The 17775-nt window shown below is 46.9% G+C and overlaps 1 protein-coding gene across 4 annotated transcripts in view; it reads right to left on the minus strand.

Annotated features, from left to right (window-relative positions):
- Positions 1 to 17775, minus strand: part of LOC135916881 (adenylate cyclase type 8-like) — a 729759-nt gene that overhangs the window by 124502 nt on the left and 587482 nt on the right. For all 4 annotated transcript variants that reach the window (XM_070535961.1, XM_070535965.1, XM_070535964.1 and 1 more), the window contains exons 2-3: positions 10731 to 11052; positions 7752 to 8295 (exon numbers count right to left, since the gene is read on the minus strand). In XM_070535961.1, the coding sequence (XP_070392062.1) occupies positions 7752 to 8295; positions 10731 to 11052 (866 nt within the window). The remainder of the gene's footprint in view (positions 1 to 7751; positions 8296 to 10730; positions 11053 to 17775) is intronic.

Below are 17775 nucleotides of genomic sequence, written 5' to 3' on the forward strand. Positions count from 1 at the left end.
GTGACCATGTGACGTAACACGCCGTCGCAACAACTTTTACTGCGATAGAGATTCTATGGACGCTCCAGGCGCATTTCAGCCGTCGGCTTCGGCGTCGCGTGAGGTTACTTATAAAGTTCAAGAGCGAGAAAATGCGGAGAGTCAGTGCGAGTGTTCAAAAAGCAGTCTTCACGCTGAAAGGGGATCGTAGGTATAGGAGCCGGCCAATTCTGGTAGAGATAAGCGATGTCAATTGAGCGAAAGTGGCCGGAGAATGCGACAAACAATACAAGCGATTACCACTGTGAATTTGGGGCCCAGTGATTTTCTTTATCTGTTTAAGGTCGCCTTTTCCTGCACTGTTGGACGGACCGATACATCCGCGCCAAATGTGCTCCAATGCACATATAAGAACAGAGAGTTCGACGCGACCAAAGCGCAGCCAGCAAAACTGAAGCGTCAGCACTGCTTCGCAGACGTGTCGTGGAAGAGGGGGATGCGAAATAAATCTCGACGACAGGTGGCAACGCAAGCACGAACATCTGTACAACATACCAGCAACGACAATTAAAACATTCCTGCGCATCGCAGAGGAGCTCGGGCTCAAGCCATCCCTTTCGTCATACGACGAGGGCACGGGGCGATTCGTGGAGCCGCCGACGGGAGGCCCATTGATTAAATGATTAACCGCTGGAAATCAGCAATCGACGGCTATCACTAGAACACCCCTCAGGAGCGCGACAGGGGGTGACCTCTTATTGAAGACTGCTGTTTCAGGAATTTCCTTTCTTTTTTACTATCGGAGACAACGGACAACATTCTGGAGAGAAAGCGGAAAAAGTTATGTGAGAACAAGAAAGTCCGACGTTACTGATATGGCAAAAAAAAGAAAGAAAGAGACGGCACGCGTCATCACTGTTTCCCCCCGGGCAATTAATCGATTCTTGCTAGATGAAGGGCCATTTTCGCCGAGGGCGTGTATTGATAAAGCCATGGCGTAGTGTCCGCAATCGCTAACTTCATTGGCGCGCACTAATTATTTTCGAAAGTGGAGCAGTCCAGGCGCGAGTAGGGCGAATATTTCCGGCAGGGGGTAGAGGGGAAGGTGGGGGGGGGGGGGGTGGCGGACGGAGGGACATTAGTACAAAAGGCCACTGGTGGTCAATCGGAGAGTGTGAACGGGGCCACGAAACAGACTTGGCGGAGGTGGTGGGCGGAGGAGGAGGGCAGCAAGGGGACAAGTGACAGTTCACGACTAGTATTGATGTGTACGCTCCGGTTAATGGGTTTGAAAGACGGCTATGGGAGGAGGCTGCAAACGGGACGATGGTGGCGGGTGAGGCAGAAAGGAACTCGACATTTTATTTCTCAGGTTTGGCGAACATTGAGCAAAATAAAAAAAGAACAGTGGCAGTCAAAAACTATACATATGTGAGAAGTAAGAGAGACGAGACAAATTAAGTTTCAGCTTTCAGGGTACGTAAGCGTTAATTTTTTAATTCCCATTTCACGCGTTTGTGAGAATTTCTGCGCCGGTCCTAGAAATTCCGTCCGCTTTATTAGGCACGCCAGTGCCCGCTGACGCTGCAGTGCGCGCAGTCGGGGAGGTGCCCAAAGGGAGCGTGAAATTTTGCGAGGTAATTAGGGACACCTACTGTTTGTTTGTATCAGCGTTAATGTGCACTTTTCCTGAAAGAATACTATCCTACGAAGCCATTCGCGAAACTTCGATTAAAGTTTGTGTTTTTGTCAGAGGCGCCGTTAGCAGCTTTCAGGCAGCAGACCTTTTGTACTTCGCTGCCGAACAGAACGTCAAAAAAAAATAAGAGTGCGCTTTAACCCCAAGGATGGCACTGTGGCGCAACCAGGAGTGCGTGTCAGTGGTGAGAAATGTAACAAGCATAAAGGAATTCCACAGTTAAGCGTTAATGTTAGGTGTCGTAGGATATTTACACACACTCTGTGAAACTCTTCTCTGCGAGTCCATATACGCAAAGAAGTGCTTTGTTCATGTCACTGTTTCTTTACCAGTATTGTTGCTTTCTATTTTATCTGGTAGCGTCGGTACACAATGTATTAACGTTCTTCTCTGCATCGCTGCTTTGAGCTTCAGTTTGTAATTTGAATTGTTGTTGTGTTTTAACTCTAACGCTGCAACGGGATTTCGATGTACATTCACAGCGACAAACGCACCTTTCATGCGCTAGCATTGTTGCGGAGTCTTAGCGGGCTTCAGTGTTACGAGGGCGTTGAGCGATTCGAACGCGAGAGGTACGCCGAGATGAAAAATGGGATAATGCACTAACGGGCATATAGAAGCAACCGGATTGGTTGGCGCGCCGTCGTGAACTAATAGCGTTTCTACCAGCGTCGGCTCAGTTGCCAATCGGGAGCTATACCCCAGCTCAGATGGGGTATAGCTCCATCCTTCCTTCCTTGGCCGTTCAGTGTACGCTACAAAAGCAATGCGTGATGGTACGCCCGGGGCAGTTGCTGTATCACGGCAGAGCTCTTGCTCCATGGTAAATATAGGACAGTACACACTCTGGCAAGCCCTTTTAATCTTACGAAACTGCATACGCCGTCGGAACCATTTGCTGCTCCTTTGTTTTTTTATTGTCGCAACGACTCGCTTGCTGCAGTTGCACCAGACACGCTTGCTTCACAACTTTGCGTGCTCTAAACAGCCATAGCTCAACATCAACTGCCGCAAAACTTTTTGCTATCCGGGAGGCACTTCGATTTCCCTCCGAGGAGCCTCCCCGCGCATGGACGATATTCTGCGATTCCAGGCCAGCTCTTCAGACGATTTACTGTCCTCAGACGGGGCCATGTTATTCAATGGCAATATAAATTGTCTCCTCTCACACACAATGCCACCTTTCAGTGGATACCTTCACACTGTGGCGTGACAGGGAAAGAACAGGCAGACGCTGAAGCGAAAACTGCTTTAAATAATGCTTCTGAAGTACGCATTCTGCTCTCACGAAGAGACACAAACGCCCTACTTCGTTGCGAAATGCGCAACCGTGCGTTGTAACACTGGATCGAACCAGATCGACGACACAAGCAGTACGTAAAAGGGACCAAGAAATGAAATTTGGTATGCCCCACAAGCTGAAAAAAAAGGCCACACAAGCACGGTGCACCGGATTCGCCTTGGTTGTCACATTCACCAGCCGGTATAGACATCTGGTAGGTTGCAGTGATACTAACCCAAACTGTGAGTACTATAAGGTACCAGAAACAGTTGATCATGATCTTGCGTGTGCCCCGCGCACGCGCAAGAATGACAGCAACTGGTCTCTTCCATTGCAAACATCCATGAGAGACCGCTATCGGACGAGTTTCATTTAGGTGGATGGCGTAATGTAAACAGCGCAGCCCTGATAACAAGTGCTGCTATAGCCTTTCTGCAAACCACTGGCCTGGACGCAAGGCTTTAGAGATACCACAGCGCTGTGAACTATTATGTATGCACCTCTTCCCCACATCATCATCATCATCATCATCATCATCATCATCATCATCATCATCATCATCATCATCATCATCATCATCATCATCATCATCATCATCATCATCATCATAATTATCATCATCATCACACCATCATCATCGTCATCATCATCATCATCAGTCCTTTTCCTCGCCATCCCTTTTCCCCAGTGTAGATCAGGGGCCCTATAACGTAAAACTATTCCAATATGTTTCTATTCCAATGTCCTGACGTCAAATTTGCGTAACCACCGACGCAAGCACCGGGCGGTCACCCATAGGGTTGTCTAAACAGACCAATCAAACGCTCTCCTCGTTCATAGGAGGTCCCTTTTGTTTGCTTGAAAAACGAATAACATTGCCTACACTGAGCGGCTTGTTGTATCTAATTGGCTGACAAGAGGCGAGGAGAACGTTCAAGTGGAGAGGGATTCACTAGGGCAGAGCCAGTGCACTGAAAACCGGTAACCGGATGAAGAGGGTGGTGCCGGCGTCTGCGATTGGTCGGCTTTCCCTTACTTAGGTTGTGGTGGCTGGTCGAAAATCGCGGCCGCATGCAACGGAAGCTTAAGAATGACGCTAAAATTGACCCTCAGCAAAGAAGAGTTGGCAGAATGAGGTAGTAAAAGTGTCGAAAGTGCTTAAAAACATTACACGGTAACGCAAGAAGTTTTATTATACGCAAATACACCCATGCTCTCCGGCAGGTGCGAGTAGCCAGCGTGTCAGCGATCGGCGGCAGCTATCTTTTATTCCTTTCGGAACGGGGCAGCCTGCGACTATTCCGAAAAAAATTCAGTTTTATTCGGCATATTAATGCATCTTTATCGCGTACACGTCACTTTGACGCGGTGAGTTCGTGCGGTTTTGTGACGTTGCGTGACAGGCAGGTGAAGTGGGTGCAGCCCGAAAACATATTACCAATAGCCGAGGGCTAATGGCGAAAAGGGGTCGAATCAGAAATAACTGTTTTTCTTTTTTCTGTCAAATCATGCATAATAAGTGTGCACTCATCATATCAGATGGGGAGGTATTGCGGTTTTTGTAACGTCGTGTGACAGACAGGTGAAATAGGGGGTGGTCGAAAAAAGTTTTTGACCAATCGCGGAGGGCTGATAGCAGAATTGGAATAGAAAAGTTTGGAATAGTTTTACGTTATAGCGCCCCAGCAGGCCAGAGTAAGATATAGCTCACGCCGACCTCTCTTCCTTTCTGTAAATCTCTCTCTCTCTCTCTCTACGCGAAATATTTGAAATATCTGAAATATTCGCAACAGAATTACTTTCTCGAGCACTAGCTATGAAAAATAAACAATAGGTAAAATGTATTCATCGCAGATATCCGACCCCGAAACCTAATCCGATCGTTATCACTAAGTAGACACGGCACCCTCCTGTAGAACTTGCACAATTGTCGCAGCTTCCCACACAAAAACGCGTTTCATTCTCTGTCTTCCAATCCTCTGTCTTTAATTCGGTAAAACTACATTTACGAACACTGCGCTTTAAATTGAAGTTGCGCCGCCAGGTGCCCGGACTAGAAATGCAAGGGTCAGTCAAGAAATCCGGAAATATTACAAAATTAAAAAAAACGATGTATTCTTTTTTTATTTCTTTAGTACCTGAAAAATATTTGCGCATACACTTTCACTTGTAATTCCCGGGTGTGCAGCTTAATATTGTAGAAGTGAAGATGACGACACTAATACGACAGCACAGTTCACAGTTTTCAAGTGTTTTCATTACGTGTTTTCAGATTCGTCTTGAAAACGCTGTGTAGCTTTCAAACGTAGTGCAATACGGGACACCCTCGACGTTTCGATGCAGGAGTGGTGTCTGGACCGTCAACCTGGTGGCAAAGCGTTATCACTGATCAGGCGGTAATGCTTCTAGCTTCTAGACAGCAACTGGTGTTTGTTTAGAAATGTTCAAAACCATTGTAGTTCCATGATGGTATCTAGCGGTTGCGCATATCAATGTTCTCGTATAAACATCAAATGTTGAAGGCAAGTCAAATATATTATCTTAGGCTACTAAAGGAGGTACATAGAAATAAGCATAGAGAATAGCGTTATCCCGCCCGACGAAATTCACAAAGACTGCCAAGCACCAGGACAAGTTATGGAAAACAGACGATGCAATATCCGGCAATGCGATTAATTAACGAATTAATTAACGAATGTAGCCTAAATTCTGGCGGTAGTACACAGACTTATAAATATCAAGCTAAAAAAATTTTATTGTAAAAACAAACAATTTATCAACATTAAACAATATTGCGCAAAACTTAAAGTGAAATTATATTGTTCCTCATACGTATACGCAAGAGGGCACAGTATTTTTTCCCCTCTTTCTTTACTGCTGTATTAGAAGTGTCCGTAATTAGTAGCATATATAAATGCAAAAAATCGCTTTGTTATTGCTCATGTTGTTTTTTGACGCGTAAAATGTGTTTTGTCCAAGTCATGTTCATCTGTAGCGAATCAGAGGTGCAGAAGCCTCTGTCAGACGTATAAAGGCCTTCTGCTTGTGTAATTTTTCTTGTGTATGCATGCAAGAAATAAATGTGCTACAACTACTACTATACCACCAAGCTTCGCAATAGGCTAAAAAGAAAACCTGTTAAAAAACTAATCTACGTACAATCAAATTTGAATGTAGAAATAGCCGCGTTCGATTCTAATGCGAAGGTGTCCAGCGAGAATGACTCGCCCACTGAGTCACCTTTTCCTGAGCTATCAGATTAGCAATCATTCGTAGAAGAAAATAAGACATTCATTCCATTATCATCGCTTTCTCTAATTGCCGCACGTATTTATGTATAATTATATGTTATTGCTGAAATAATAAACATAGGCTATTTTTACTAGAATTTGATTTTCTCTCGAAAGTTGCAAAATTTACCCTAAAAACAAAAACAAAAAAAGTATTTCTTTTCTTTTTGCTCAATATTTCCGGAAATGTTGCACCCCTAGGAGCTGTTCTACCCCCGTGTCTTTGTCAACGCTTGCATTATGTTCTAGTGATAGTTAAAGTGTTCTAAAGGTCATATTCAAATAAAGGCGAACTCTATTTTTATTATTCTTAACTTAGAAACAAGCAACTACGTACGAACAAAAAGCCTGAGGCACTTTCGGCCGTGGACAGAAGAGGTTTACCAGGTTTACAGCGTAAACTGAGAAACGCGTCAGCCTTCGTAATAAAAATAAAGCGATGGTTTACCTCCCTGCGAGATCGATAGCGAGACAATGGGTTAGCGCTATCTAAGACATCTGCACACACTCACACACTGTCTTCAGTATACTGAGCGCTATCTTCTTGATCTGTTGCTGCAGCTATTCAAAGTCACGAATTGGGCGCATGATGTTCAGACTTTAAAGGAGCACGTAGACGACAGTGATCGACGTCAGCCGCACGGAAGCCGTTCCTACAGCATTCCGTGCAATTTCCCTTTGTGATGAGAGGTTTTGTTTCATAACCTCACGCTTATTTGGTCCAGGTGCTCGTGTTCGTAAAGGTCATTCGCAAACGTAAACACCTTCTACTGCGCCAGCCACATGCCTTCGGCTGTACTTATGAACCACCATGCCTCCTACAAAAAGAAATTATCGCTGCGCCTCCAATATAAAAAGGGCTGTTAGAAAAGGGCTACAAAACGGGGTGTAACACTCCTCATGTAGAACCCCCTTTTAGGGGGGCTTTAAGGTAAAAAATGAAAGCAAATACTATTGGGTTTCTCAGGTCCTGTCTATAGATACCTGTTGCATTTATACTGTGCACGCCGAGGCATGTTTTATAGCCTATTGCTTCAAGCCTCACAATACCGAATATCCTCTCCAGAGCGGTACGAGGAGCAGCTCTTTAATCCAAAGGCAGCTAGTAGTACGGAATTTTTTGTACGGTTTCTTGGTAACCTGAGGGATTGAAAATCGTCCCTGTCAGTAATTCCAGCTGGGCCAGCTTGACGGAAGCTCTTTTTCACCTAACAAGGTATTGGAAACATGGTCTCGCTCAGCAAAGCTGCAGATAGCCATCTGATCTTTGCCGCGGCGGCTGAAGTCAACTGGGCTCAGCGATCGCATATGACACTGCGCGCACAATTTCAGTACGCCAGCTACTTTAGCCCACAAAAGCTGATGGATTTTTCTTCTCCTCCTCCTCGAATTTCTTTCCCTTTCCTCTTCCCCCAGGATGACCAACCGGACACAGTCCTGGTCATCCTCCCTATTTCTCTCGCATCTTTCTAGCCAAATCAGGGCTGATATCAAGGCTCACCTTGAGCGTTGAGAGCGATCCAGATGAGAGCGGCGCCCCAGTGGAGGTAGTTGTTGGCGAAAAACCTCCAGCACGTGAGCAGGCTGAGGAGCACGTTGACCAACACCCACGGCAGGTAGCGTAGCAGGGCGCAGTGAGTGATCTCCGGATCGTTGCCCCACCCGCCGGCGAAGAAGGCCAGCAGGAGGGCGAGCTTGAGGAACACGTCGATCAGGTTGACGATGAGCAGCGCTCGCCGCCGCTGTCGGTGCGAGTAACGCTGGTAGGCGAGCTCGAGCCGGTCGTCGCGGAAGCTGTTGGTCAGCCGCGGGAAGGTGAAGCCGCCGAACCGGAAGCCCTTCTTGAAGTGCTGCTGCATGCCCGCGCCGGTTCCGCCGTCGCTGCGACCCCCTCCACCCGCTCCCGGGCCGGGGGGGCCCCCGTCGCGAGGGGGCGCGGCGGTCCCGTCGGCGACGTTGTTGTTGTCGCCGCCATCGTCGAAAGATCCCGCGGCAGACCTAAAGCCGGACGGCGTGGGCACCGCTACAGCAGTGCTGGTGCTGTCCTGGAAAGGGGAGCAAAATATACGATGCAGTGAGCTATTGTCAGTGAAAAAATATTTCGCGTTTCTGCGCCGCGGAGGCAGAGGTAGACAATTTGATTGATGTCAAGCATTCACCCATCGGCACTCACGCGTTGGCACTCAGCCGGGCGATCACACTTTGTTGACAGTCACCCGACAACACGATGCATTGAAAGTGCGCTTCGCCGCAAATTCAGTTTGACCCACACAAGAGGGCACACTGCCACAGAAGGGGAAATAAAGCAGGAGCGCGCGACCTGGTGCCGCATGCATTACCAGCATCTCCTCCTTACTACGTACTCGCGATTTGCAAACCTTCGGCTCGATGTTGCTGTGACCCAGAGGCCGGTCATCTTGCGTAGGGCAGCTTAATAGCATGCAAAAGGCTACTTCCAGCATTTTATCAATCCTCAATCTGAGGTCACTTATTAGGGTATACTCGACCGCATGCCATCATACGCAGTGACGAACATACTACGTGCTGGAGGTGTCAGTCTGGGACTTCGTATGTGTCCATGCACATGGAGTACCCGTTGTCGAATCGCAAGAAGTGAAAAAATTAACTTCACAAACAGATGTAACACAGTACTGGAGTCTCATAAGACATCATGTCGCTTTTAACCGAAGTAACCGGACACACGAAGACGAGATCTCTAGCTCGGATGCTTTCAAGGAGAAGTTCAGCCGACAGCTCGAGAGCCAGAGAGCGTTCGTCGTCTTCGTCGGGGCACCCGCGTGCATCGTCCACAAGAAACAATTATATGCATGTATCAATAATATCTATTATTAGTAGTGCTAAATATACAGAGTTCTCTTTTTTTTAGAAATTACAGATTTTTTTAACAAGATTGTAAGAGCCGTGAACATGGTGTGCTTGCAGGCGAGTCCCTAGGCGAGGCGGATATACCTTGCCTCTAATAACTTGAGCTTCAGAAGGCTAATTAACAATAATTGAATTATTAACGCTTCTATTAGAGCCTTAGCGGCAGTTGTTTAAATGGAGAAATTGAAGGCAGTCAAATTTTATTGCATTTTTTTTACAGATCTTCAAAGTCGCACCTGATTCGCTATATTTAGCATAGAATGAAAGATTATGATTTTTCAAAAGATAGGCGTGCAATAAAATGTCACTGCCGCCAAATTAACCATGTAGACAAATGCCGCTAGGATACTAATACAAAGTTGATTAATGAATTTGCCTTAATTATTATTCTGAAGCTTACGTTATTACCGGCAACGTATGTACGCCTCGACTAGGAACTCGTCTGCAAGAGCGCTATGTTCTCTGCGCTCATTACTTTCTTTACAGAAGACATCTGTTGTGTAAATAAAACGCCCCGTGTGTTAACACCACATGAAGAGAGATAGAAGCAGCTGAACAAGTGTCTCGTAAAGGAGAAACAACGCTCACCCGCTTGAAGGGCGAAGGAAAAAAATGGCTGTGGCTTAGCTAAGGTTAAGCCCAGGATGCGAAGCATACTAGCCTTTATTTTAACGCGACAGCGTTAAGGAGCTCGTGTCGCAGAAAAGCCGGTGTCGTCGGCGTCGGCTCAGGCGTGCGGCGCTTGCTCAGGCGCACATTTCGTTGTCGCGCCGAACGCTGCGTTGCTCGACGCTCACCGCGTCCGATGCGGTGCGCGTAGTCGCTGCGCCGTAGCAAAGCCACCTAGAAACAGTCTCTGTAGCACGCCGCAACCTTCGCTTCTCATTCCAACGAGCAGCTCTGTCTCCAGGAGGCATCTCACCTCGTGAGTGTCTAGTAGAGGCAAGCGCAGCTGCTTATATACCGCCGCGACGCCGCGAGCGACGGCGCGAGTTGGAGCCCCGTTTCTCCTCTGTCGTGACGTCACGGTGTCACGTGGTCAGCCTTGAAGGCGACGCCGCGAGCGACGGCGCGAGTTGGAGCCCCGTTTCTCCTCTGCCGTGACGTCACGGTGTCACGTGGTATTGAAGGCGACACCGCCGCGCCTGAGGAGCTGGGTAGAGCTCTAGTAATATGCTTCGCATACAAGAAGCAGAAGAGGAAGAAGACAAAGGAAACTAAGAAGAACAGAAATATACACCACAACGCATCACATGACACGCACAGTGTGACCAATAAAGACAATAGCCTGATGCTATGGTTAAGAAAAAAATCTAGGACAGCTTTGTGCGCTCCACGTCGAGTAGAAGCCCGACATTTCGGTAACAAGAAATCGTTAAGCCCAGCAGAAGCATGAGCAGCCAAAATTCAGCCAATGGCGAGGCAGGGCTTAAAACTCGCGTCTGTCGCTACGCTTTTTCGTAACATGCCAGCCGCTTTCGTTGCTCTTTGAATGTACGTGCCCGGCCACATATGCAAGATTCACTCTTTCAGGGAGAGCGGGAAGGGGGAGAGAAAGAGACAGGGGGCGGCCGGTGGCGGGAATGCAACGTACGTGGAAGGAGCCGTTGGACTCCGACCGCGCCGGCGACACCGAGATGATGACCGAGTTGGCCTTCGGGTTCCCCGTGCGCCACAGCTTGGCCGTCTGCCCGTCGGGGAACTGCAGCAGCTCCTGGTCGGCCGGCTGGACGCTGGACGAGCCATTGCAGCCCACGATGGACATGGGCGCGCGGCGGCCGTCCCGGTTGCTCACCGACAGCGACACGGTGCCCAGCGGTTGCACGCCATGGCACGGACCGCCGCCGGTCGGCTCGGACGACCACGAATCCTGGATGCGACGAAGCGCCTTGAACCACAGGTAGTGCGAGCGCACCCTGCGAAGGGGGAGTGGAAAGCGCGCGGTGTTCGTTACGAAGGCAGTTGTTGAGTTGAACGATGAACGTTCAAACTTACGCTAGAAAGAATATTAACGAGATTGCGAGACCACCAGCGGAAGTGGCGGGCTATGGGCAAGGAGTGCAAGAACTTCGCGTGCCAGAATCAGCGCCGTCATGCGCTGTGTACTGAGTGGAAGAAAGCGGTTTCTGTAGCACACGCTGCGAATTCGCGTCGTCAAATTTACCGTTCATCTTGAGGCAAACGTTTCTAGCTAACTACGGCGACTGGACACAGGCGTGCTGGGGCATAGCATGGCATGCGATGCCCGCATCCACCAAGTCAATCGACAAATTTGGCTGGAAGCATTGGGCTAACCTAAACGTCTATACAGGCGCGCATTTGTAGTCGTTCTAAATGTTGCGGTGTTTCCGTCGTCTGCTACAGGACGGTGCCAGCATGTTTTGGCTGTGCACTCAAGTTGACATAGCACCTCCAACCCAGCACTGCTTCCCCATAGTAGACATACGTACACCGTACGATCATCTTATACGAAAGTCTCTTGATGCTTTGTTCCTATCATGACATGCTTTGTTCCCATCAGCGAGAGAGAGAGAGAGAGAGAAAGTAAGAAGAAGAAAGGTGGGGAGGTCAACACAGGCGAGCATGCGGTCGGCTGCCGTCCACTGGGGATAAGGGAAAGCGGGAATACAACAAGAAAAGAAGAAGAGAGTGAACATTTTGCGCGCACAGTAGGACGTTCAACCCGACTACCAAATGTTAGCGAGGCCGTCCCTCTTCAACAACTGTACTAGCACTATCAACGAATAACTAGGAATAGCCATCTGCACTATCGATTGATGAGGCGAAGGTCCAAAGATGTTTGTTTCAGAAAATGTTCAGAAGTCCAGTTGGTTAAGCTAGCTCTACAGAGAGATGCTTTGGACGTCGTAATGAGAGCAACTGCACAAATAAAACCAATTTGCAGCCTTGAATGCGCGTACGAAGTCCTTAGCACATAACAGCCAAAATAACACAGAACTATACCATATGTAATATTGAATATGCCACGCATCAGTGAGACGAAAAAAAAAATGGAAACCATGGCGCTCGATCTTGAAGACAACGTATTTTAGTTGATTTGACACAGGCTGGGCATATGTGGGATCTGGGTATATTGCGACCACTTCAAAAAAAAAAAAGAACTTTCGCGCTCCCGAAGCATCATAGCCAGTCGCAAGTGATATGAAAACGTTGGTCTCAACAAGAAAAAAAAAAACATAATTACTCGGAGAGTAGGTAATGTGGGCGCTACGGACATAATTAGCGAGAATATAATTTAAAGGGACACTAAAGGGAACCAATAAATCAGTTTATACTAATAAAGCATTGTTTGAAAACCCTGCAGGCAGTCATTTAAAAAAAAAATAGTTTGAATATTAGATGAGAAAATGAAGGTCCAAGTATCAGTATTTGAATTTCGCGCCGAAACCCCAGCGCCAGTACGTCAGCGTGACGTCAGGGATTCCAAAGTATGTTTTCGCATTTGGGCCGCGTTGGCTGAATGAAGGCTCCCGAAACTTGCCATGTTTAATACTTGGTTCCTTTAGAACACAGTGTAATCAGTCTGTACCGCTATATATAATTAGTAGGCCCTAGAAAATGCCATCAAAATCCAAGACGTCACAGCCCCCAGGTGCGGGAACTTAAGTAGGCGTCGCCACCCGTATTTCGTTCTTACGCTTTTTGTGGCTTACCAAACGTCTTATCGTTGTAAGAGCGGTGTTTTTGGTGTTGTAGAACGGTAATTTACTGATGCAGAAGAAATTATTTTTCACTTTAGTGTCCCTTTAAGATTACCCCGATTGCCTTATGCCCCTGTAAAGGGTGCACCGCCATAGATATAGACATGTTGAGGCAAAGCCAATGTACGCCCCACTCTAGGAAAATAAAGCGAGTTCCCTTGGAATAAGGAGAGCTCGCGCGAGGCGACGATGTCTGGCAGGTGGCATCCGCAGTGGCACCACAAAAAGCGAAAAATAGTCACCGAGTAAAAAAAACAATGGTATGGACGTAATTACTGTCAATATAGTCGAAAATTAACCGCATTGCACCATAGACTGCTGTATTTGCGGGATTAGACCATCTGTCCTCTTTCTCAAAAAAAAAAAAAAGAAGGGCCAACTAGGTGTTGAAGTCAAAGAAGGCCAGGTCGACGTAATTACGCGTCAATAAGATACGAAATGAGTTAACAATGAACTGGAAAAAGAGACACAAGGACACAGAACGGCGAGATATGAACCACATTCAGTCATCGAATAATATAAACCACCACTGCACGTCGACGTTTTCCTCTTTAGCGTCAACAGTTGCTTGAGCCTTTCTTTCTTCTTAACTATTAGCCACATCAAGTCCACAACCAAGGAATCCTGGGAAAGTATAGGGGGAAATGAGCGGTTTTCTTTTAAGGGAAACATAGAAATCATATGGAAAAAGGAAGTGAGTGTAGAAGATACAACAACACCCAACGGTGGCAAGTTGTACTTTCGTCCACTTGCATTCGTCTCTGTTCAATTATTTCTGCGTGTCGACTAATAAAGAGCAGCTAATTCTCCCGGCGTCTTACGTAAAACATTCCGTCTTACCTACATGCGTTTGTTCATACGAGTGTTGTTATATAATTTTTATGTATACTCTGTCTTTATACATATGTTATGTAGTATGGTTTTCACATATATCGAAGCTTTTATTTCGCCGTGTTTTTCTGAAACTTCATGGTAATGTAGTGTTGTTTTGTGTGTGAATGCCTCTCTAATTATAATCAGCGAACAAACATTTCTTACATGTGATAATTAACGCACCAGTTGATATAAAAGAAGAAAGAACAAGCGACAATGCAAGTGAGCCCCGAGGTATACCAACATCGCTGTCTTTCTTTCTTTCTTTCTTTCTTTCTTTCTTTCTTTCTTTCTTTCTTTCTTTCTTTCTTTCTTTCTTTCTTTCTTTCTTTCTTTCTTTCTTTCTTTCTTTCTTTCTTTCTTTCTTTGTGTTTTTTTTGCAAACGCGCATTCCAGATAGCGCGTTATGGATTAAACTCATACTTTTCATTACTCAACCAACTGCAACCACTGTCGTGATGAAGCCAGCAGCTATTGCTTTCTATTTTCATTGTCGGCGCATTTTTGTTCCTTGGACTTTGTTCCTTCGAGTACGGGGCCAGCTACTCCTTGCCCCATAAATAAGTCATGTGCGAAGCTGTCCACGTACAGCTTTGCATATGGTATGCAAGTAGCTGCCGAATGCATGGCGTTAACATAGCGTCAATATGCGCATCTGAGGAAATCTAAGCAATCCGCTGTCGTGTATCGACTTCATTCGAGTAAAAAAAAAAGACAGAAAAAAAGACGCATAAACGCGTATTGGGAATCTAAGCGGGCTTCAATTCGAAGCTGCACGGCCAGTATTGAGAAGAAGAAAAGTTCTTAAGCTAAAATTCTTCATACGATAAAATTTCAGTGAATACTGATGCTGGGCGTATTATTAGCGAAGGCAGCCAGCCAATGGCATAGCTTTGTGAATTTGGCGTTGGGCGTTGGGCTCCGACGGCATGGATAAATAAATTTACTCAACTCGCTTCGCACGGCTACTTCATTATATATCCGAGTATTTACTTGTTATTATTTTCTTACTCCGCTTCAGTTTCTTTTTGTTGTTGCATGTAGCGACCTTCCGTGATGAAGATAAGCTAACAAAGCAACAAACAAACAGACAAACAAAAATTTTCCGTTCGCAGGTGCTCTTTGGTGCCGGCCGGACACCTTCTCTAATAATACGTTGGGGACCACGAGTGGCTGGCATACGCTCCTACAAACATCTGTAGCGTAAGAATTTTTTAGTGAACGGTGGTCCAGAAGCTGAACCTGTACCGAAAGGACAATGACAGTGGGTCTTGATATGTGTACTTACATGTAGACGTGAGAAGGAGACATACCGTTACGCCATCGTTTTACTGAGCAAAGCGGCGCTTAATGCTTGCAATATTTTTTGCCGTACCTCCTATACATACGCGATAACAAAAGAAGAGCTAGCATGTATCGATGTCGTTTCCTTTTTTTAACCTACAACGCTAAGCAAGGCTACTACAAACGACAGCAAAATTTATTCGCTTTTTACATGGAACATAAGCTACCTGTCGACATAGGGCGCGAACACAGGACCGTTGAGGCGCAACAAACATCCTGCGTCACTCATCTAAGCGACTAAAAGGCGAGACCGTGGTTTCCACGGAAACACGCTGAAATCGCCCGCAGCGGTGGCAAGCGCCAAGTCTTTGACGCAGTCTATAAATACGGCACCGACACTATTTTTTTTATCGTCGCACGGAACCCACAAATTATCGTCGCCCAATGTGCGAGCGCTCGACGACACAAAGCCGTCGCGTTGGTTTTGACTCGCGAAGCACCGTACGGAAACTGGCGATTCCACGTTTTTTCTTTCCACGAAAAATTTCTTTCAGCATCCTTTCACGCATTCGCCTAGATTTGCTTTGGTCGACCAAAACCGGACGTCGAATTACATAAGGCACGTGCGAGATAATGCGGCAGGCAATTGAAAGGTTTCATCTGTACTACCGTGGAGGTGTTGGCAATAAAGATTTCCTCCTTGCGCCTGCACAAGTTCCGATGGGCTGAATGAGAAACTCGCCGGTGATGTGAATGGGTTTTGAATACGTATGGCAGGCTAAATTCTTGCATTCGTTAATTTTTGCGGGAATGTCAACGCAACTAACGGCTTTCGCAAAAAAACGAACCCTATTTTTCACGCGTATACGGGCGTTTGTCATTTACACGTCTCAGGATAACGCGCACCAACACCACCCACAAGCTTGAATGTGTTCTGCAAGCATGCACGCGAGATTACGGACGCATCCACGTCAACACGTCTGTGACTTCTGACTTGTCGACAAGTGACTTGTCGAAAAGGCCCTCCGCAGCCTACAGGGCGATGCACAAGATTCCCACCACACGACGGGGACCAACACAGAAAACCTGGTGTTGCTGTGTCCGGTTGTGATCCACGCAGATACGAAAGCTGCCACCCGTCTCCAAGCCATACAGATTGCAAGAGTCCAAAAAGAAGAAAGGGGCTGACAGATGGAATAGCACACTGTGGCATAAAGTTCGTAAACAGGGATAAGGTGCCTCAGAAAGGCTCGCCAACGTTTCGATAGGAGGACCTATCTTCGTCAAAGGCCTTTGAAGAAGATAGGTCCTCCTATCCAAACGTTGGCCAGCCTTTCTGAGGCACCTTATCCCTGTTTACGAACTTTATACCACAGATTGCAAGAGTGTACGGGACCTGCTGGACGCCGCCACCAGCAGAAACGGATACTAGTCACTCCTTGCTTTCCTCGGAGAGATGGTCCTAGTGGCTCAACTTTAAGATGTCAGGACTACTCGCGCCTCACGAACTCCTGATCACAACGCTCAAGAGGGAAACGCGCGAGGGACTGCTTGAAGCATAACTGAAGGTACAGTGCGCACCGTCGGCCCGTCATCACCACCAGAGACAGGCGCGCACATCCAATTTGGCCGCACTGTGCGATCGTCATAGCTCTACTGCAATGCTTTTGCCTCTGCATTATTTCATTCATTTGTATTTACATTCTATACAAAAACTACGTAGTAGTTCTGCGGAAACCCGCAAGGTGGAGAGAAGTAATGAATAAAGGGAAAATGAGACATCCACCTGTTCCCTTTATTATACAAAAACTAATGCAAAGAAAACAGTGGCAGCAATGTTACCAGTCTCGGGCGAGCATATCCTCACACTCTGCGAGCAAACCGCATAGTGCGCGTCGGTGTCTTGCGATGACTCGCCTACGACGCGCACTGCACCTTAATGTATACGTTACGAGCCCGCGCTGGAGTTCCCTGACGACACATCTGTGATCTCCACAGACGCGAGATCAGAGCGCTAAAGACTGCGCAATCCCGCAGAATTCACACTTTGCAAATAGCTCAGCGTATTGCACCGTCAGCATAAATTCAAAAGCGGACGAGTCGAAGGCGACTAGTATGCCTTTCTGCGTTTCCCAGTTCACCCACATCTGTAAGATTGACTTGATTTGGATTTACGACTACGCCTTGTCCAGAAACGGACTGCAAAGCGATAAAGCGTCGTACGTGCAACAGGACTTCTGATCAACTTTTAGAGCTACACTATAAAGTTCATGAGCCCTTTGGCCCCGTTTTAATGGCCGGCGGCCACACTTTCTCCGTTGACAGAATGAGGAGAGAGTAGCGCCGTGGCGAGGAGGAGAGATCTATTACGGTGGCGGAGCTAGCATGCAGGAATTGGGTCACCGGGGGAGAAGAAGAGGCACCGGTGTTCCCAGACCACGCTGGTTGGTGCGAGACGCGCTGCCTTTACCCCATAGGTTGGGGAACCTTCCGGATTGGTAAGGTGTCATTTTAGCGTGATGCTGCAATGACTGTAGCAGAAAGGAACAAAAGTTGGAACAGTGACGTGAGTATATGCGTCAAGGGTAAACGGCCATGATCGCCGAGGAACGAGAAGAAACGATGAGCACACTTTAACAAATAATTCAGTGGATTCAGAAAGACATTCGTTTATTTTCGCAATATTTCGGTTAAAGGTTTTTATTTTTTAATGCGAAAGCATTATATATATCCCACGAGACAGAAAATGCACACAGTGAT

The sequence above is a fragment of the Dermacentor albipictus genome, chromosome 3, assembly GCF_038994185.2.
Source record: "Dermacentor albipictus isolate Rhodes 1998 colony chromosome 3, USDA_Dalb.pri_finalv2, whole genome shotgun sequence".
NCBI classification, from domain to species: domain Eukaryota; kingdom Metazoa; phylum Arthropoda; class Arachnida; order Ixodida; family Ixodidae; genus Dermacentor; species Dermacentor albipictus.